Genomic DNA, 21,669 nt, shown 5'->3' on the forward strand with positions numbered 1-21,669 from the left:
ATGACAACCACAACTGCCCACACTACAGGCATGGGGTCAAGAAACCCCCAAATTATGGAACTGGCTCCGGGATTTGACATTGTTCTCTTACTTCCTTGGAAGTGCACCAGTATGGGAGAAAATCGAGTGTGTTGCAAAGTCCAATCATGATTGATGCTAAGGTGACAACATACAAACTTGAGATGAAATGCCACATTAAATAAGAAAGCATGTCTCAGAGTCCTATGCAAAACTTTCTTAACAGCTCTCTAATGCATTTTCAGCCAAGCGGGTCTGTGTTAGGCAAGTTTAACTTGGAAAATTCAGCAACCACAGCACTAAATAGCCATTTGAGCCTGACACCGAGATCGTATAGCATGAGCACGGAGTGTATCACAAGAATTGGGCAGCATCAGGAGGAGAGGAAGAGCAAACCTAAGATGGACTGACTTAGTAAAGGAACCTTAGTCTTTCCTTTTTTAAAGACCTGAGCAAGTTTGTTAATGATAGGACTTATTTTTTGGGGGGGGTCATTTATTCATGAAGTCAAAAGTGACCTGGAGGCACAGAACAACAACAAAGCCCGGAATGTTCCCTTGAATTCCCTTGTACTTTCCTATGGGCTCACTGGTTAAGGTGTCTGGCTGATTGGGAGTTCGATTCCCCACTGTGGGTCCTGCGAAGCAGAACCAGCCTGGGTGGCCTTGGGCACGTTGCACAGTCCCAAGGCTGCCCCCTAGAGGAAGGGAATGGGAAAGCACTTCTGAGTCTTCTCTGCCTGGAAGACCCTGGAGAGAGTCACCAAAAGTCAGAGTTGGCTTGGCGGCATGCAGTTATTATTTAAGATATTTCCCTTTTTATATTTTCAAACAAATTGTTGATAGTGGGTCCTGCTTTTAAACTTGAAGCACATTTACCCTGCCATTCTGATACACTCATATAGGCATATGCAAATGCACACACACATTTTTTTTCTAAATTACTCCCCTCCCCCCTTTAAACGTCTTCAGACTGCATTTTAGAATTTCCTCTTAAATGGAAGAATCAAGAGAGCTGTGAAGGAGCGATGAGGGATTACTCTTGTTATTCATTTCTGAATCAATTTTAGATCCACTTTAACTTCAGTGGAGCCAGAATTCTTTGTAGTTTTGGAAATTGTCCCAAGAAAGCCCACTAAGGACAGCTCAGTAGGGGTGTACTCTAGAAAAGGAAGAAGGGGGTTCAAAGGTGAAATGAAATCAGAGCTAGTGAAGCGGATTTCAAAGTATGATGGAACACTCCTGGGGCTGTTTCATCTCCAGATCACTACCTTGGCTCTGAACCAATTGCCAGGCTAACTAGGGGATTCTGGGAGTTGTAGTCCAAGGAATCTCATGTCCAAGCTTTGTTGCAAAGGGTTCCAAGGCAGGCATGGGAGGATTCCCTTGAATTTTTGAAAACCACTGTGCTAGTTCAGTGTAAGTCCAAAGAGTAGAGCCATTGGGGAGATGATACAAATGCAATTAGAGGAATCCATGTTTTGGCCCCATAGCACAGGAATGCCTTTTCAATGTCTTCTGGTATACAAGGAGCCAGCCTTCTGCAACCTCCTCCAGGACATGCCATTCCATTTCTCCCTTCTTTCAACAGCCAGTAAGAAATGAACATGCTTAGTCGTCACTGGAACATTTGGAGATTTTCCCCCCAAAAAAAGAATTAACACTTTGCAACCATCAGGGTCTATAACTGGATACCTCACTCTTGTGTGGATGCTGACTGCTTTAGGGTCAGCGCTCACTTCTAAATATCCCTAGCAAAAAGAATTGTAGTTTCAATAGACAAAATGTGAGAGTGTTGAATTTGTGGTTGAAATTCCTTTTGCTATGCCTTAGAAATACAGAGACTCGCCAAAGAGAATAGATTCAAGTTCCCCAGATAGTCCACCCCTTTCTCATTAACTGCAACTTAACAGTCACAGTAACCCACTCTTGAGACATTTGTAGGAGAAAGAATAAAAGCATTTCATTGCTTACAGTTGTTAACAGATCAACAGCAAACAAACAACTAACTCCAACTGACTGAAGCGAGGAGAACACAGAGCAGAGAGGCAAATGCTTTCATTGAATTCTGAGGTTGGAGGGAACGATTGGTTAGACTGGACAGACTGACAGTCAGCCCAGGCCAGAAAGGTCGTTCCTAGCCACACCAACAACAGACAGCATGCAATGTTGTTAAAACTCCAGCTCAAACTCCCACTGAAAAATGTTGCACACAGAAGGGGGGGGCATGCAAAGAGTTGTTCGCCTTTTGCAGGCCATTTATCATGTGCCTGTCCATGTGACTGAGGGTGCAACCCAATGCACAACCTGGATATGTGTGGGTATTTGACAGACAGGCTGCTTGTGCAATTCATAAGTTTGCAGAGCATGCTCCTGATACCATTCTGAATAAGTCATTTAGACAAGGCAACTTTAATCTGGTCAGTTCAGGATTCCGCTGATCCATCTAGCTAAGAGAATACTATCCAAAATGAAGCATCTGTCCATCTCGCAATGGGCATCAAAATCATTCCCATATATTCGTGTGATCGTACCTCTCCCTGTCTCACTCTTTAACTTTTGCAAGGACTCTGCTGACTATGCACAGTGGTTGCTTGCTTTCTTCAGAGTTTGCCAGGTTTCTTTTTTTCTGAGAGGCAAGCAATTCGGGCCAAACAAAAAGGGAATGTGCTGGTGTCTTAGCACTGGATAGGCTTTTGCTGTGAAAGCGCTTTTCATTACAGGAATGTACGTCTCTGTACACAGTCGGAGGCAGCTGTTGCGTTTTCCCTTTCATGCAGAGCATCAGCGAGCCACTCCTGATGCTCACCTTTCCCCCATCAAGGCAGATGAATTATCTCTCGTGGAGCAGGCTGTGAGGTTTAGTTCCCCAGCATTGGATTTCCTGTCAAGGCCATTAGCGAAACCCTAATCCAGTTGGTGTTTATCGCTGATTATTTTAGGGAAGGAGGATTTGCCAGCATCCATATCCCATCCAGTGGAAATTCAAGCACTGGGTATTTCAGCTCTGTGAATTTCCTAATGCCTAGACACAGCTATGTCCAAAATGGTACCAGCTTAGAATGCCCGTGTGAGAAACCGTTCACTGCAGTGCCGATACCTAGCAGGATCTATGAAATAGGCTTTCATCATCATAGGAAGAGCAGGCTGACCAGATGCAAGGTACAGCAACTACTGAAGGAATGGATCCAAGGATTAAAGTACCGTATTTTTCGCACCATAAGACGCACTTTTTTTCCCACAAAACAGGGGGGTGGAAAGTCTGTGCGTCTTATGGAGCGAAGAAAACATTATATTGTCCTGTTTTCTTCTCCTAAAAAATTGGTGCGTCTTATGGAGCGAATAATACGGTAATCTTTTTTGCAGTATGCAATGAAAAAGATGAAGACCTGAATCCAATGGCAAATCTCACGCTATTGAACCAATGGTTGACTGGTGAGTTAGCACTGAGTTTGCCATGTTAGCATCACCTGTTCCCTGTGATTTAGATCCCCATATTGAGCAGGGGGTTGGACTCAATGGCCTTATAGGCCCCTCCTGACTCCATTATTCTGTGATTTCAGGGCAGCTCCTTGTTATGATTCTCTTATTTCAGAGCAACTGCAAATTGTGTTCAGTGTTTGTGTGGCCAGCAGTGAATTTAATGATCAGCATGACTCTGCAATGGATTTAAAGATCAGTGTGTGGATTTGCAACAGCTCTAAGCATGAAATCATCCCTGGCTTTTAAGGTCTTCAGGGAAGGGTCTGGCCTCAGACCCACCACCCTCCCAGGCATATTTGATGAGGACCCGGTAGTGGGTTTTTTCAGCCCCTGCTTTCAAAATTGTGGAATGGCCTTTCTTGGGATATCAAGTTGACCATCTCTCTCTCCCTGCTGTTTCTTCTGCCAACAAGCAAAGAAGTTTCAGCTCAGGAAAGGACTGTGTCACCGGATAATATTTTGTTGGGGTTTTTTTTAATGTCTGATTTTAAAGTGTTTTTAAATTGTTCTTAAATTGGTAGTCGTTTAAAACTACTATTATATGTTTTTAATATTATAACTCACTATGTTTTTATTTTTAAAATCATTCCTGAGGCCCCTTGATCCTCTATACCAAGAGAAATGCAATATATGATGAAATAAAGACAGAAAGGATTAAATCCTTGAAGGAGACAAGGGTGTTTCTAAACATGTCTAAAGAGCATTCTGGGAAGTCCTAAATCAACCCCAGAATCTGGGATTGCCAGGTTGGCTGCATAGCTGAGATTTCAGGTCCAAAAGCTGGAACCTGGAGAATGAGGTCTAAAATGCAAGTCTGAGGACCAAAATCCAAGACCAGAAACCTTACATCAATCTTGTTTTAATGGGTCTTCTCTAGTTGAGATACCAGCTAGATTTAGGGCCAAGCTTGTTCTAAGATGGCAGTGTGCAGGAGAGGGAGAGAGATTATCAATATAGCATAAGTAGAATGAGACAGCTTTTTAGACTACTGGCAAACCTCTGCACAACATGAGTTATGCCACATGGGTGTGGAGAATAAGTGGAGAAGAAATATTCCCATATTCAGGGGCTAAAATCAGTCATGCACTGATCTTTCATCAGAATGCACCTTGTGCTTAAGAAACATGGTAGACACCAGGTGCCCAGCTCCTTGATAACCTTGTGGGGACATTCTGGAAATATATAAAGAAAACTATAGGTCAAGGCCAGACGAAAGAGCCTATTGAAACTTTTGTTGACCAAAAGCAGGCACTGTCAGTAGAACCGTCCAGAAAGATGGTTCTCGCTGAAGTTGAAAAAGCTATCCAACAAAGAGGAAGGGACTTGATGAGTAGTTTTTAAAAACGGGCATTTTTAAGTATTTGCTGGCCTCATCAAAGGTCAACAGCAACACAAGGAACTATAGAATTGCTGGAGACACAAACAAGTCTGTAGAAGTCCAAACAGGCCTGAACCGAGCCTATAACTATGTGCCACTGCCTTTGTTCTACTGCCTTCGTTAGAGGGTCCTGTTGGATCTCTGTTGCATTGTGCCACTCTATTTGCAAATAGATGTTTTACTTAAATAAAACTATCTGCATTGAGAGAGTGGTCTGTTGGTTTGAGAGTCTTGAATTTCCTAACAGATTTCGTGAAAGAACGAGAGCACTGAATTTTTTTCTAACAACCTCCACAAGTGATAATGCGTTTGGCCATCACATTTTCTCAGTTCTGCGGAACCGTTGGGCTGCTCTGCTTTTTCCTCTTTGCACAATCCATCCTTTGCATGATCGGGGTGGTTCCTTGACATTCCGGTGCTTGGTTATGTCCTTTTAATTTGCTGTCCTGTTCTTGCAGAACATGTTCCTTCTAATGCCAGCGATAGCGAAAGTAGCTACAGTAAGTTACAGCTTTTGTTTGGGTCTTCTCTCTCTCTTTTTTTGTTTGAACTTCTGCCTTGCCGTTTATGGTTTTGTTTCTCTTACCTACTTCAGTAACTTACTCTCTTCTTTCCCTCTTTGCTGATCAAACTTTAAGTGATCTATGATGTGTTCTGATGGGTGCAAATGGCTTGGTGGATCTAATTAAATAAAAACAGAAATCCGCGGAGAAGGTGGCTTGAAGAAGGCATGGCTTCCCTTAACAAGACTTCTTAAACTCCTGTTTTCTCATACAGAAAAAAAACATGCACCTATGTACAATCCAAATTTCCTCTTCCACAAAATTTAAGCTAACCTTAGACCCCCTTCTGAATGAGACCAAGGAGCTGCTTTCTCACATATTTGGGTTCCAACTGAGCCAGCTCAGAACATTTTGCTCCCTGTTGGCAAAAGACAACATGGCACCCTACCATCGATTCCATGTACAGAAGTTGATTGGATTGGCAGTTGAGTTTTACTTCAACACTGGCAATGGGAAAGCACTCTTCCACGCACCAGGGGACAGGAAAGTAGCTTATGGGCGCAAGGCAGGCTGTACGATGCACACAGCTTTCTCCTCCAAAAGACAGAAAAGACTAGAAGGATTAGTAGGGTAAAATGTCCTTGCTTCCATTTCCAGAACCTGCCACCCGACAGGGCTGTCTCACACTACCCAATGGTAGGGCCATCATCGGTTCCTGCAGTGACCAAGCTCTTTTTTCTGTGAAAGTGAGAAGTAAAGGATGAAACCATCACACATTCTGGCTTGGTAGTCCCCAAAATAATGCTCCAGTTAGCAGAGGGAGGGATCAATACTGGGGCCTGGCTGTCTTAGTAGGTGGAATCCTAGGTTCGATCTAAAATTGACAAAAAAGACAGTGGTTGGCCAGGAGAACAGGTTGATCTGCCCTCCTGTTTAGGGATGAGGAACAGTTGGCCCTCTTAATCAATGCTTCCTAACCTTGGGTTGCCAGATATTCTTTGGATTACTGAACTCCCAGAAATCCTGGCCAGGACAGCTATAATGAAGGAGTTTTAGTCCAAGGACATCTGGGGTCAAAGCCAACAGGAAGAGAGGATCCAAATTGTAACCCAAAACATCTGGAAGACTAGAAGTTCCATGCTCCTGCCATAGCTGAGGGTTGGAAAGCCTCTGCGTCTTTCGTCACTAAAATGCTTTCTCTTTCAAAAACAAAGAAGGTGTTTCAATACATATTCACCACACCCTGAGTTTCTAGAATATCCATATTTTGCAGCTGGAACATTTTCCCATTACTTTCTCACACATAGACACACTAAAAACACACACACGTACAAACATACATACCCACTCCCATAGACACACACTTTTCCTTCATTAAGCTGCCTTCCATTAAAGGCACAAAGCAATTAATGACATTTACTCATTCATGCCAGTCTCTATTTAGCTTAATTGCTCAATTGGTTGTAATTGCTCAATTAAACTAAATAGGCAACAGTGCGGCAATAAGGGAGGCGTGGGCTCCTGTGTGACAGAGTGCCAAAGGAGGGCTCTTCACAAACAGCACCTCCTCAATGGTGCTCAGCATCCCCTTCCCTTTTCTACCTGTTGAATGGTGTAGACCAGCGATGGCAGACCTTCTCTGTGGAAACATGAGCCATACCAAGGCTGCTGCCCATGCCAGCCTGGCGCTGGACGCGGCGCTACTCACTGCCACAGCTCCACTCGAATTCATACCACTGCCTTGTCCCCTGCACGAAGGGAGCCCATGAGTGGCGCTGGCGGTAGTGATCAGGCGGCGACCACAGCAGCGGGAGGCGAAGGAGAAGCTGCGCCCGGCTGCCGCTGGGCGCAAAATTGCTACTGCCCATTGACTGCAACTCCTGCACTGTAGGAGAGCGACTGAGGAGGGGGAAAGGCATCCCTTGGTTGCCCTCCAGAGGATGTGCCAGTCCGGAGGGTGCCCCCTGATTTGGACACTCGGGCTCAAAAAGGTTCACCATCTCTGGTGTAGACAGCCAATCTCTGGCCCACCAAGGATTGCTGGAATCCATGGCCAATCCACCCCTGCTGTTCTGACCAGTAGCAAGGAATCATGGGGGCTGAGGTTCAGCAACATTTTGAGAGCCCCAGATTCTCTTCCCTGGGAATCTATGTGCTTCATGCACCAGTAGGAACCCCCATCTTGTGTTCCAACATGGAGAAGATGCATGTGGACATCGAAGGAAGGAAGGAAGGAAGGAAGGAAGGAAGGAAGGAAGGAAGGAAGGAAGGAAGGAAGGAAGGAAGGAAGGAAGGAAGGAAGGAAGGAAGGAAGGAAGGAAGGGGGAGAGAGAGAGAGAGATTAAGAATGCTGAATTTTGGATTTTTTGGTGAGGTGCCCTTTCTTTTTTGCTGCTCATATGCACAGCCAGCTGTCACTGCCACCTCCAGTATTCAGACAGATCATACCAGGACCTCAGCAAGGCCCACTTCAAAATTTAGAGGCAATCTGAATCTGGAGAAACTCCTGCGCTCTTACGAGGTCCCTCTGCGGGCAGATCCCCTCCATTCATTGCAACATAGGCACAAAGTGGCCCTAGCTTTAAATCAAAGTCTCCACCTCTGTTTTGCAGCCCAGTCAGCAGAGATCTAAGGCTCCTGTGTCTCCGAGCAGAAACAGACAGGCCACCAGCTTTGCGATTAGAAGCAGAGTCAGTCTTTTCTCCTACCATGAGATTTTGCAGCTTCACACTTTTGCAAATTAGCTCACTGCTTGTTTAGTGGCTGGACATCTGGAGATAATCACTGGATTCCTTTGCCAGTTGATTGTGCAAAGACGGATAGCTTTGAAAAAAATGGCATTTCAAGAGGAATCATGTTTTATCGCCCTCTGATTGCAAAGCTGACATCTCATCTGTTTCTGCCCTTAATAAAGCACACCATAAAGAAACACAGCTTTGTAGTCTCGAAGGCTTTCGCAGCTGGGATCTGATGGTGGTTGTAGGTTTTTCAGGCTGTTATAGCTCTCATCCTCTGAAGATGCTGGCCACAGAGACTGGCGAAACATTAGGAGGAAAAACCTCCAGAAACACAGCCAAACAGCCTGAAAAACCTACAACAAACACAGCTTTCTTTATTTAGGACCCCATCCCTTTCATTTTGTCTGTAATGTTCAGGCATAGTCAACCATTTTTTAAAATAAAACACAACATTTCAGAGAGCGCCTTATGGAGCAGGTGCCGTCAATGAAGGTTGGTGACTGGGATTCCATGAATCCGTTTCGGATTTTAGTCTGAACTTTAAGGCAATGTCCCAGGAGCTGAACCCCTTCCCCAGAAATGTCACCAAGCTACCAAGTGCTGAAGAATGGGTTGTTTTCTCCCTTATTCCTGTTGGCCTGTCATCTGGTACTTAATGTGGAAGATTCACTGCCAGTAGTTGTAAGTGGGGAATAAACTGTGAAAGCATTTTTTTGGAATGACTCCATTTGCAACCTCTCAAAAGCTGAGATCAGTCTCCTTGGGAGATTTGGGGAAGAATTCAGTTCCTCGGCATTGACTTTTCTTCTAATTTCTTCTTTTCTTAGGAGGACAAGAAGACTGTATTCTCTCGTACGAACCCGTGACCAGGCAAGAAAGTAAGCAAACTCTAATCCTCTACTAAATAAGCTTGGACTAACCAAAGGCCTGGCCTATTTCAGCAGCTGAATGAAGCAGTAAAGTCCTGAGATGGTTGATTGGACTGTACCCCTTCACAATGTCAGTGGATGATTTCATTAACCAAAGAGCCACCACCTCCCATGGGAATAATGGCCTGGCAAGGATAAACTACGCTATCCTTGATTTCTGCTTGCAGGAAATTTTTGAGTGAGGGGGAAGATTTTAAAATATGACTGCCTTCCAACACCTGCACTCTAATGCGATGCAGTCTACTCTCCCTGATTTGGTTATTATCAACTTAAGGACCTGCTGGATAGCTCTGTGGTTTAGGCATCTAAGGGATTGGGGGTTCAAGTCCCCACTCTGCCTCCTTGACAAAGGCTGTACTCAGTGATCCATAGGACCCCTTCCAGCTTGGCAGTTCTAAGATTATTTTATTATTCTGGATGTATAGGGCCAGTTTCCAGCCTGGCCCGTGTGTGTGTGTGTGTGTGTGTGTGTGTGTGTGTGTGTGTGTGTGTGTGTGTGTGTGTGTGTGTGTGTGTGTGTGTGTGTGTGTGTGTGTGTGTGTGTGTGTGTGTGTGTGTGTGTGTGTGTGATTCATTCATTCATTCATTCATTCATTCATTCATTCATTCATTCATTCATTCATTCAAAATACGTATACCTCTCCTTTCTCCTCAAAAAGGACCCAAGGTGGTTTACAGTAATAAAGCAAACAGTATTAAAAACTATCAAAATAAACAAATACAGTATAGGAAATGGAAGTAATGGAATGGACTATACCCTTTCAGATATCAGGTGGGAAATGCCTTTATTTGAAAAAAAACACCCTACATTATTTTAAAAACAACAATCTGGTACTAGAAAACTGACCCATCAGAGAGAAGGGTTCTAGACTCTTATTTATTAATTAATTATTACAAATATTTTTATCCAGCCTTTCTCCTTAAAAAGGACCCAAGGCGGCTTACATCACTGAGAGACAATATTTAAAGCTAAAAACAAAGAGTATAAAAAGGCAGCTTGCATCAATTAAAATACAATATTAAAGCAAGAAACGATATGTCTACAAATATTAAAAAGGAACAAATACCACTCTGAGAAATGGTGAACACAAGCAGTACTCAAATAATTGTATATAAATAAGAAAATCGAAGAGCACTGAAAATTTAAGATTGTGTACTCTGGGTAGTGTGGGCGGCATATAAATTGAATAAATAAATAAATTAAATAAATAAATAAATGTTCACAGCATGCTTCTCTGCTGCATGTCTAGCCTAAGTCTAAAAAATTGGATGTGCATGTATCGCCTTCAGACCAGTTTCCCCGACATGGCTACCCCGGTCTTCCTTAAGAGTGTAAGGAGAAGAGGCATTTGAAATAAAAGTGGCAAAGAACTGGCTTGCTGTGTCGTAATGAAGATTACATAGTCCAGCATTTTCTTCTCCTTAAGAATCTCCCACCTAGAACTTGAAAAATGAGCATAATGATCACCTCTCATTCTCAGCCACCCAAACCAGTGGCCATCATACTTTTCAGCTGCTGAAACTCTAAGCCTTGGTTTATTTTTACTGGACGTTTTAGGTGTAGGCCTGTCTTTGCTCTTTTCTCAAAAGTTACCCCTTGAAACATCATCCTCAGGAGCTACCTTCTCTTTCTGCTTTTCAGTTAATTACACCAGGCCGGTTATTATCCTTGGTCCAATGAAAGATCGGATTAACGATGACTTGATATCAGAATTCCCAGACAAATTCGGCTCCTGTGTACCGCGTAAGTGTTTGGAGGCATCTTGGTGTTTTGTTTTGTTTTGTTTTTAAATATATATATATATATTTATATTTCTTTATTTATTTTTTGCTTGGAGTGATCTCTCATTATCGGGACACCTTGAAAACTAGCATCTCTTTTGATGACATGCTGATGTAACTCTCAGAGCCAGGGCTTGGAAGGGTGCAGGCATTCTTTAGAGATCATGGAGCTGCATGTGGCCATCCCTAGACCTCAAAAACGTATCCCTTCCTATCGCCACTCCTTCCAAAAAATATCTCACAAAACTGTGTTTTCAGCACCCCAAAACCACCTTTTCGCCCTCTAGTGGCCAAAATAATAATAAAATAAAATTCCCTTTGGGTGTTGTGGGGGGCTAGGGTTTTGGGAGCTCCTCAAAATATGATCCTCCATTGCCTAGAAGAAAGGGACTTTACTGGGAAGACAGACATGTGGGGAGGGTTTCTTTGGGTGAGGCCTATGAATGGCATTTTACCCACCCAAGTAAAAGGCCAATATGGTGGGGCACATATTTTGTGGTCCAAAGGTCCCAATTTCAATCCTCAGCATCTTCAGGAAGGTCAGAAAAAAGCGAAGCAAAGTGTGCTGCACAAATTCTAATCCTCTGTGAACCAATTCTCCCACAATCCTATTTCAATAATGCCCAAACTTGGTTACAGTGCTCAAGTTTCATATCCAGCTATAAACCTATGTTATGAACTAATCGTAAAGATGATTGCCTCTAAAGATATGCTGAGTCCATTTCCCCTATTACAAAGTTTAGCCTAATCCAGAGCTTGGAAAAGTTACTTTTTTTACTAACATTCTCAGATTCCTCTGTTCAGCATGAGAGTGATAGAAGTTACCTACTAAGGAAGTACGTATTCCCAGAGAATCTTGATATAAAAGCAGATCCAATGTATGTTTGCATGTTTGGCTACCAGCTCTGGATTTGGGGAAGCTTTTTTTGTTTCTAGCGATGCATTGACAACCTACATACAGTGGGAAGCTGATGAATAGTTTGATCTTTGATAGTGGCCAACATCTGGCCGATGAATAGTTCTGTGTCCCTGCTGGACTCCTAAATGCAAACTGAATCGTACATCTTTATTGGCTCCTCTTCTTGTTATGGTTGTTCTATGTTCTGCTGATTCTCTATTATTCTGTATGCTATTCCTGTTAGTAAAGTATGAGATGAAGACTTTGAATTGAGAAGCCGGGAAATAGATGTACTGACTGGTTGCCTTTTTGCCTGGGAACCTTTGTAGGTGTTTTAACTTCCTTATTTTGTTATCCAAAGATACAACTCGGCCGAAGCGGGATTATGAAGTGGATGGGAGAGATTACCATTTTGTCATCTCTAGAGAGCAAATGGAGAAGGACATTCAAGAACACAAATTCATAGAAGCGGGACAGTATAACGATAACCTCTATGGGACTAGTGTACAGTCTGTTCGGTTTGTGGCAGAAAGGGTAAGTTGGCCAAAAGATATAGGGGCAGGCATGGTATAGGCAGGGCCAGATTTTACTAAACTGTTATTTCACATTCCGCTGATTATTTTACTTTCAGTTTTGGTGAGAACTAAAAACCATGTGAATGGTCTTTTGGGACATGTTTGATTCTGTGATGAAAGTATGGAAAACTGGAAAAGGACTGCATCCAGAGTGATTTGTCGCTTAATAACATTCTTGACGGCCCCTTCCAGGACGCTCTCGTCCCCTGCCAGCCTTGCTTGCACACACCTAAACACACATACATACCCCTGAGATTTGAAATGATGTTGTCCCAATTTCCAGAGAAGTAACAGCGGGGGGGTCGTCTATCTCAGCACCCTGGGGAAACGAAAAGGATGTTTAAAGTGCGACGGCAAATTATAGTTGCGCTTTATAGGCTAACAATTTTGTTTGATCTGTGAGCTTTTATGCTTCAAAATGTGCTCCCTTGGGCACTGGAGTGCAAATAAAAGAGTAAGGTAGCCCCATAGCCAGGTGAGGATAGAGATAACAAAGTGGGAATTAACACAGGAATCAAGCAATTAATTACTTCATTTTGGCGGGTCACGGGCAGGGCAAAAGCTGTAGGCCAGGCCTATCAAAATTAAGCAGTTTATGACTTGATACTCCCACTTCTGTGTTTATGAGCCATTTGATTTATTATCTTTATCCCTACCTATATATTTTGTTTATTTATTGTGCAGCAACTAGAAGAAAATGACATGGCTGTATTTGAATAAATGTAGATTGTTGTACATGAAAAAAATAAAACATCCCCTGAAAATAAGCCCTAATGCGTTTTTGGAGCAAAAATTAATATAAGACCCTGTCTTATTTTTGGGGAAACATGGTATAACAAAGTATAACTAGAGTGGGACAATTAAATCGCTGGGGTGAGTCAACTCCTCCATAAGTTTCATTGATTAAAACTGGCCTACTCTAGTCCTGACTCACTATACAAAGCAACAAGAATTGAGCTACTGTCAGAAAAAGTGGGTTTTGATCCAAAAGCTCACAAAGAAACCAATTCGCTCAACCTTTGAACTTCCATAATATTTGGTCCTTGATTATATTTCTCCTTTTCCTCTTTTCTTTTAATTTTACCAACTTTCTCAAATGTATGGATTTTTGTATGATTTTTTTTTTTTTTTGAAAACTTGTAGAAATATTGATGGCAGTCTCTAACTGGGAAGTTGTGTGGTACCCTAAAGGCTGCAAGTTTTATTTGGTTGTAAGATTGAATCCACGCTGCGGAGTGAGCTCCCGTTGATTTGTCCCAGCTCCTCGCCAACCTAGCAGTTTGAAAGCATGCAAATGCGAGGAGATAGATAGGTACCACCTCGGTGGGAAGGTAACAGCGTTCCGTGTATAGCCGCGCTGGCCACATGACAATGGAAACTGTCTTCGGACAAACACTGGCTCTACGGCTTGGAAACGGGGATGAGCACCGTCCCCTAGAGTCAGACACGACTGACTAAATGTCAAGGGGAACCTTTACTTACTTCATGCATGGTGATCTGTTTCTTAGGATACGGGGAAATGGTTCTGAAGAAGTAGGCTACAGTTCACAAAAGCTTGCATTAAATAAAACTGCTGGCCTCTGAAGCGCCACAGAACTCCTTTGATCCCATATTTGAGTCTACAATTTGCTTCGACAGACTAACCTGGTTACACCCTTTTCGTAATACAGTGGTGTCTTTGGTTCCCAAATGAAGTCATTTTTTCATTAATTCCTATGGATAGCGAAAAGTTGAAAAGGAAACTGAAGAAAGCAGAGGAAAAATATCCTGAAGTCTAGACTGGTGTAAACATATATATTATACATAAGCCAAGCGGATACATCCCTCCTGGGGAAGGCCCATTGAAACTAACAGGAGGTTATGCCCAACCGTAGCAACGTCCCAGTAGAGCCCCATTTCACTCCACCAGTGCATGTTTTGAAGACTACCTCATCAGATCGTACCCTTGGGCTGTTCAAGATGAGGATTAGTTGATTGACTGCAGAGACTTACAGGGTTCTGGCTTTTAGCTTTTTTGCATGAAACTCCCCGACAATAAGCCCCTCTCCACCTGTTTCCAACAGGGGAAACACTGTATACTCGACGTCTCGGGAAACGCCATCAAGCGACTACAAGCGGCGCAGCTCTACCCCATTGCTATGTTCATTAAGCCTAAATCATGGGAGCCATTGATGTGAGTACTGTTTCTTTTCTTTTTTTTCTTTCTTTCTTTTTTTTTTTTTTTTTTTTTTGAGAGCCTTTCGTAAAAGCAGAGGCATTATTTTGTGCCACCCTGAATTCGGGTCTCCTAGTAACAGGATTCGGTTATTTTTGCACATACTGTATTTTCGTCAATTGTTTCCTTGTGCAATTCTGCTTTGGACATCAGTGACAACATGCAAACAGGGAAGGGGTGGGTCACGTCTCCCTTATTGCCCCTTCACAGCCTCTTTTGTGCTCATCCCCAGTTCCTACTTCATACTGGGCACTGGAAATCTCCTGGAAGTGCAATTCTGTGTGTAAACAAGGCAAACAGGGAGTGCACACCTTGTTTTAAAAGTTTAAAACCTGCATGGTTGTTTTTTTTAATTTGCTCATTTCGCTGCTGTTTCTTCCACAGCAGCAAATTTGACCATTCTGGTTTGTGGGGGCGGTGTTTTACTGTCCCCAGTGGGGTCATTGGGCTGCTGCTGGGTTCATTGAGGTACTACACACTCTGATTCTAAGAAGTGGTGTTAATGTGTCTTTCCTGTATTTCTAATAGATACTGGGAGTGGGGTGCATAAATAGAATCAAGACCATGCGCTGTAGGGAATTGGTTGACTCCTTGAACCCATGTGACTGTCCCAAATAAAAATTGGGTTGTGTTTCTTTCCTCCCACCCAAAAATAATTCTGGTCACCTAAAAAGAGAGAAACCACCATTGTTTTAAAAGTTGATTGTGGAGGCTTCCATATCAGCATAAGTAGAAGAATCAGATAAAAAATTTCCTGGATAAGCCTGTTCTGAGTGAAAAACTAAAAATGAACAAGTTAAATGCATACATTGAACCTGGGTGAGATGGGCACCTGGCTACAGAGCCACAAGTTGGGAGTTCAATCCCCCACTGTGCCTTCCAGGAGAACAGCCAGCCTGGGTAGCCTTGGGCAAACTGCACAGTCCCAAGGTTGCCACCAGAAGAAGGGAAGAGGAAGCCATTTTTGAGTATGAGCAGAAAAGCCTGGGAATGGCCAGGTGTCCCAAGTCATAATCAACATGATGTCATGTAAATAGTATCATTATTAATTTAGTAGGTTTTCTTGTCTGAGCTACACATGTATGAATACAGAAGGCAAGGAACACTTCCTGTATTTGTATTCATCATTAGTCTCAAAACATCGTCCACACATGGACAAAGCAAGACGCGTCTATGCATCCTAGCAAAGGGTGTCTTTCCCCATTGTTGAATGAGGTTGACATCTCTGGAGGAATATTTTTGCCTTGTTTGACACAGCATTAATAAAGATGTGGAAATAGTGGTAAATCCATAGCATGGATCCAACAGTATTAAGCACAATGAGAACCGCCCATGGACGACTTCGAGGTGAGGTAGCACAATCAATGCAAGAGTGATTGATCAGATTTGAACTGCATCTTCTGAACCCAGCTTAGCTCTGCTCATATGACAGTAATGGACAGATCGTAAAACTGGAGCTTTTTAGGGACATTTAAAACCCTGAAAAGGGCCACCATAAATCAGAACTGATTGACAGCACATGATTATTATTATTATTATCAGCAGCCAATCCAGTGCTATTCATACTTCCAATCTACCTTGCATGGTGTTAGTTATATAGGTAAGAATCCAAATATTCTCCACAGATTTTAAGATCTCTGGAAGAGGGTTTTATTGTGGCCATACCATCCACACGAAGGGGCAGAGGAACTAGAGACCAAATTGCTAACATGTGCTGGATTATGGAGAAAGCCAGAGAGTTCCGGAAAAACATCTACTTCTGCTTCATTGACTATGCAAAAGCCTTTGACTGTGTGGACCACAGCAAACTATGGCAAGTCCTAAAAGAAATGGGCGTGCCTGACCACCTTATCCATCTCCTGAGAAACCTATATGTGGGACAGGAAGCAACAGTTAGAACTGGATATGGAACAACGGATTGGTTCAAAACTGGGAAAGGAGTACGACAAGGCTGTATATTGTCACCCTACTTGTTTAACTTATATGCAGAATACATCATGCGAGAGGCAGGACTGGAGGAATCCCAAAGCGGAATTAAGATTGCCTGAAGAAATATCAACAACCTCAGATATGCAGATGATACCACTCTGAAGGCAGAAAGTGAGGAGGAATTAAAGAACCTCGCAATGAGAGTGAAAGAGGAGAGTGCAAAAAAATGGTCGGAAGATCAACATCAAAAAAACTAAGATCATGGCCACTGGTCCCATCACCTCCTGGGAAATAGAAGGGGAAGATATGGAGGCAGTGACAGATTTTACTTTCTTGGGCTCCATGTTCACTGCAGATGGTGACAGTAGCCACGAAGTTAAAAGACGCCTGCTTCTTGGGAGGAAAGCGATGGCAAACCTAGATAGCATCTTAAAAAGCAGAGACATCACCTTGCCAACAAAGGTCTGCATAGTCAAAGCTATGGTTTTTCCAATAGCAATCTATGGAAGTGAGAGTTGGACCATAAAGAGGGCTGACCACTGAAGAATTGATGCTTTTGAATTGTGGTGCTGGAGGAGATTCTTGAGAGTCCGCAAGGAGAACAAACCTATCCATTTTGAAGGAAATCAACCCTGAGTGCTCACTGGAAGGACAGATCCTGAAGCTGAGGCTCCAGTACTTTGGCCATCTCATGAGAAGAGAAGATTCCTTGTAAAAGACCTTGATGTTAGGAAAGTGTGAAGGCAAGAGGAAAAGGGGATGACAGAGGACGAGATGGCTGGACAGTGTCATCAAAGCCACCAACATGAATTTGACCCAACTCCGGGAGGCAGTGGAAGATAGGAGGGACTGGTGTGTTCTGGTCCATGGGGTCACGAAGAGTCGAACACAACTTAAGGACTAAACAACAACAACAACCATCCACACAGATTGCAGACAAGAGGGAGGGCCGCTCCAGCAGCCAAATAATTTTTTTAGGCAGGCTTTGAATATATAGATGGATGCAAAGGTTTTTAATAGAGTTGTCTTTTTTTTTCTTGTTATTTGTGCTTTTAAAGAGGTTTCATTAAATACTTTTTAATCATTGTAATGTTTAATTGTTTTTTAATATTGTAATTTGCTATATTTATTTTTATTTTAACACTTTTTAAAATCTTAGTAAGATGCTTTAGGTTCCCTCCACTGGAAGGGGGGGCAAAATGTCACTGATACTCTGTTTTGCTTGTTCCACTGCCACAATGGAAGCAAATACCGAAAGCTAATATGGCGCAGAGAAGTGGTTTTGCCAAGAATCAGAGAATTGTAGCGCTGTAAGGAAGGGATCTAGCCCAACCCTGCCAAAACAAGGATTCACACTGATATCCTTGTTATGCTAGTTTCCTATATATGGGTTGTTTTCATCTAAGCATTCAAATATCATATTTCTGAGTCTCCTGGATGCTGTTCATATTTATATTTCATTTTTTTTAAATTGTTCTCTCTTGGTTTTTGTACAATTTTTTCACTGCTCTGTTGTCTTCATATATGGGGGCTCTGTGGGATTTTTAAGTTCAAATTTCTGAACTGCTCAAGAGTGGTGTATGCACTAATGGAGTGATATATAAATCAAATAAATAAATTCCCCTCCCTATCCCATCATATGAAAGAGCAAAGCTTAGCAAGAGCTACGCTACCCTTTTTCAGAGAGATAACAAAGCTTTATGATCTGTCTCGGCCTCCATAGGGATATCCAAACATGGTTTTACTGCTGAAGAACGAATGCATTTAATATCTTTTTTGCCGTTTCCCCTTTCTGTAGTATAGAGAACACATTTCAGGCACGCACCCTTCAGTCAGCAGGCAGATTCTTCTTCTCGTGAGCTAGGTCAGCTGTAGCAAATGCATGTTGTCATGTTCTCCGGAGCTGATTCTTTATGCATCGCCATGCACGTAATTTCTCGTACGCATCGCACGTGGCTTACGCGGAGTGGAGCCCCTTCTCTGCATGCTTCTCTGATTTAACCCAGAGCTTTAAATTAGGAGGCCGCATGGCTGGATGGCTCACCTACATTCCATGGTTGATTTTCTAAAATTAAACCGTGGCTGGAAGGCTAGCCCCCATCCATTCTCCAGCCCCCAAAAAGCCATTCTGCTCACTGCGCTCACAGATACATAGAAGCAGAGTGTGGTTATGATTCATGGCAGAGTGGGGAAAACACCCTCTATACAAACCGGGGCTAGCACCCTTTACCTTTTTGGACTACACATCCCAGTGTCCCTGCTATTGGGGGGATTCTGGGGGTTGTAGTCCAAAAGGAAACTCTTTCTTTAAAAAAAACTGCTCAGGGATATTTAAGGTGTCATGCTGACCCCTGGCATGGAAAATATTTAGAGCACTGACCCTTGAAACGCTAAAAATAAGTTCTAGAGAACTGCTTTTTGGAACAAAAGTGGACAAATAGCTTTGGGGGGAATAGTTTCCCCTCCATTTTGATTTCACGTTAAAAGAAGGCAGGCATCTGTCCCTGTGTTTTATGGGCCAGAATCCTATCAGAGCTTGTATAAGGTTTGCATAGCTTGCCACAACTAAATGCAGTTAATGGACAAGAACCCTCAGTTGTTTACCTGATGGCATAACTGAGATGTTCCTTGACATCTCATTAATAAGATGCAATTAGCCACAAGTCAGGCAAACTTCACGTGGGGGGCGGTTGGATTCCAGCCATTATTATTGCTGTGCCATTAAGTTGCTTCTCGTTCATGGAAACCCTGACAGGGCTTCCGATGTATATAAGGTGTTCAAGGAGTAGTTTACCAGAGTCAACCCTTGAGTGAGTTTCCACGGCTGAGCGGAGATTTGAACCCAAGATCTCCTGCGTCCTAGTACCATCCTTTATTCATTGCACCACAGTCGCTTGTTGAGGGAGGCTTAACCTGAGCACGCTGACAGAGACCTTCATCATCTAGATCTAAACTTGTAGCTTGTAGCAGAGATCCACAGAGCGTGTGTGGAGTGCTTTTCTCTTACCACCAACAAGAGTCCTTTTTGAGAGTCTCTAGCACAGGGGCATCAGGAAAAGAGGAATACCAAATATAAGATAGATGGACTCCATAAAAGAACCCATGGCTTTCAATTTGCAAGAACTGAGCAACACGTTTCAGCGACCACTCATTCATAAGGCCGCCATGGGTCAGAGCCAACTTGACAGCGCTAACAACATAATGGCCATCGTTTAGCAGTTATTCCTTTATGAAGACGCAGTTTTCCTGGAGAAACTGGGGCACTTTTTAAAGAAAGGACCACCTTTTGCGTCTGAGCTTTGCTTTGGCAAAAGGGATAATGTTGTTGTTGTTTTTCCCCCCCTCCTTTGCTTTCAAATTGTGCTTCCAGGGAAATGAATAAACGGTTCACGGAAGAGCAAGCCAAGAAAACGTACGACAGAGCAATGAAGTTAGAACAAGAATTTGGAGAATATTTTACTGGTACGTGCGGCCTGGGAAGGCGTTTTGCGTTTTCATGAAGGGTGGTGGGAGGTATAATTTATTTATGACTTCATGGCCCAGAATACCTGTGCTCTTTAGAAAGGACGTGCAATCTTCCAGACCCATTTTGAAAGCGTGCGGCTGGTCTGGAACATGCAGGCCAACTTCTACATGGCTTTTTAAGACACAGAAAGGAAAAGGAGAGTCCTCAGAGACTTCCTAGCAAAGTGGTTCCCAATTTTGGGTGATCCAGGTGTTCTTCGACTACAACTCCCAGAAATCCTGGCCAGCAGAGCTCGTGGTGAAGACTTCTGAGAGTTTTAGTCCAAGAACCTCTGAGGATCCACTGGTCTCTATGAAAAGGGACGTGGTGGCGCTGCGGGTTAAACGCTGCAAGGTCAGAAGACCTGCCGTCGTAAGATCAAATCCACGTGACAGAGTGAGCCCCTGTCGCATGTCCCAGCTCCCGCCAACCTAGCAGTTCGAAAGCATGCAAAATGCAAAAATGCGAGTAGGTAAATAGGTACCACCTCGGTGGGAAGGTAAATGGCGTTCCATGTCTACTCACGCTGGCCATGTGACCACGGAGGATTGTCTGCTGACAAAATGCTAGCTGTATGGGTTGGAAACGGAGATGAGGAACCTTTACCTTCATGGGGTCTCTATGAAGACTGTAGGAAATTGCTGCACAAATCCAGAAGAGTTGCCCAGCCTTGGTCCTGACGAGAGGGAGAAAACCAGACATTTCTTATAATAAAACTATTAAGATTTTTGTTTGTTTGATTTTAATTTTAAAAAGCTAACCGTTAGTCTTCTTCCTTGCAGCTATTGTCCAAGGAGAAACCTTAGAAGAGATTTATAACCAATGCAAGCTCGTAATTGAAGAACACTCTGGGCCATTCATCTGGATCCCTTCCAAGGAAAAGCTATAAAGCAGCCCATTCATTTCTGATCATAACGGAAGAGTATTTAAAAGAAAGTTTAATCCTATCCTATTTGGAAGCTTTGGGAAAGGGGGTGATTTTGGGGGTGGGTGGGCGGGGGAGTTAACTTTTATGTTTCTTGCAGTCGATGTGAATTTTTTCTGAATGTACAACACAAAAGTGTTTGAAGCCATGAAGGACATTGATTTGGTCGTGAAGGGTAGAGAGAGCAAAAAAAGAAAAGGGGGGAAAAAACCAAAAAAAAAATTATGGAAAGACTTTTGCCATATAAAGCAACCAACCGTTATTCCGTGCTCGCCGCACTGGCTGATTAGGCAGATGTTTGACATGGACGCATGCAGTCCGGGAGAGAGAGCTTGTTGGTGGGCGTTCCTGCCTCCAAACCCGTATTCTTGGCTCAGCTCGATGTGTTTGGCGATTGCTTTTAAAGAAGATGTTCCCGGGCCTCTCGATCCTGCAGGGAGTCCCGGCTCTGGGACTCCAGTCGGTAAGACCAGCGTTTGAAGCAGACGTGAAGAAAGCTTGTGCCCAAATGGTTCTTTGAATGAAAAGCAGCGCCCCCCGCGTCTTGCGAGATAGTATCGTGCAGAACCTGATCCATCGTCCACTGAACACTGTGGAGACCTCGAATGCTTTCCCACCTGCCCGGATTTTGGATCAGGTGCTGGGTTAAATCATAGCACATTCGTCTTTGCTACACCTTGACTTGCATATAACTATGCACATCTCTTTATTTTCCTGAAATCGATCAATAGAGCATTATTGCCCCTTCTCCAACCACATCCGACGACCCACCTTTTCATCAGGTTCTTACCA

The 21,669-nt window shown here is 43.2% G+C and overlaps 1 protein-coding gene across 36 annotated transcripts in view; it reads left to right on the forward strand.

Annotated features, from left to right (window-relative positions):
* The window catches only part of DLG2 (discs large MAGUK scaffold protein 2), a 1,097,443-nt gene extending 1,076,368 nt beyond the window's left edge, over nucleotides 1-21,075 (forward strand). For 22 of the 36 annotated variants that reach the window (XM_078390148.1, XM_078390152.1, XM_078390155.1 and 19 more), the window contains 7 exons: nucleotides 5,337-5,378; nucleotides 8,947-8,997; nucleotides 10,691-10,792; nucleotides 12,090-12,262; nucleotides 14,367-14,476; nucleotides 19,818-19,909; nucleotides 20,735-20,851. In XM_078390148.1, coding sequence (XP_078246274.1) covers nucleotides 5,337-5,378; nucleotides 8,947-8,997; nucleotides 10,691-10,792; nucleotides 12,090-12,262; nucleotides 14,367-14,476; nucleotides 19,818-19,909; nucleotides 20,735-20,841 — 677 coding nt within the window. In that variant the 3' untranslated portion in view covers nucleotides 20,842-20,851. Of the gene's footprint in view, nucleotides 1-5,336; nucleotides 5,379-8,946; nucleotides 8,998-10,690; nucleotides 10,793-12,089; nucleotides 12,263-14,366; nucleotides 14,477-19,817; nucleotides 19,910-20,734 lie in introns of all 36 variants that reach the window. The other 14 variants (XM_078390151.1, XM_078390154.1, XM_078390156.1 and 11 more) reach the window with 2 other exon arrangements.
* The last annotated feature ends 594 nt before the right edge of the window (nucleotides 21,076-21,669 follow it).

This window comes from Pogona vitticeps, chromosome 3, assembly GCF_051106095.1.
Source record: "Pogona vitticeps strain Pit_001003342236 chromosome 3, PviZW2.1, whole genome shotgun sequence".
Taxonomy (NCBI): Eukaryota; Metazoa; Chordata; class Lepidosauria; order Squamata; family Agamidae; genus Pogona; species Pogona vitticeps.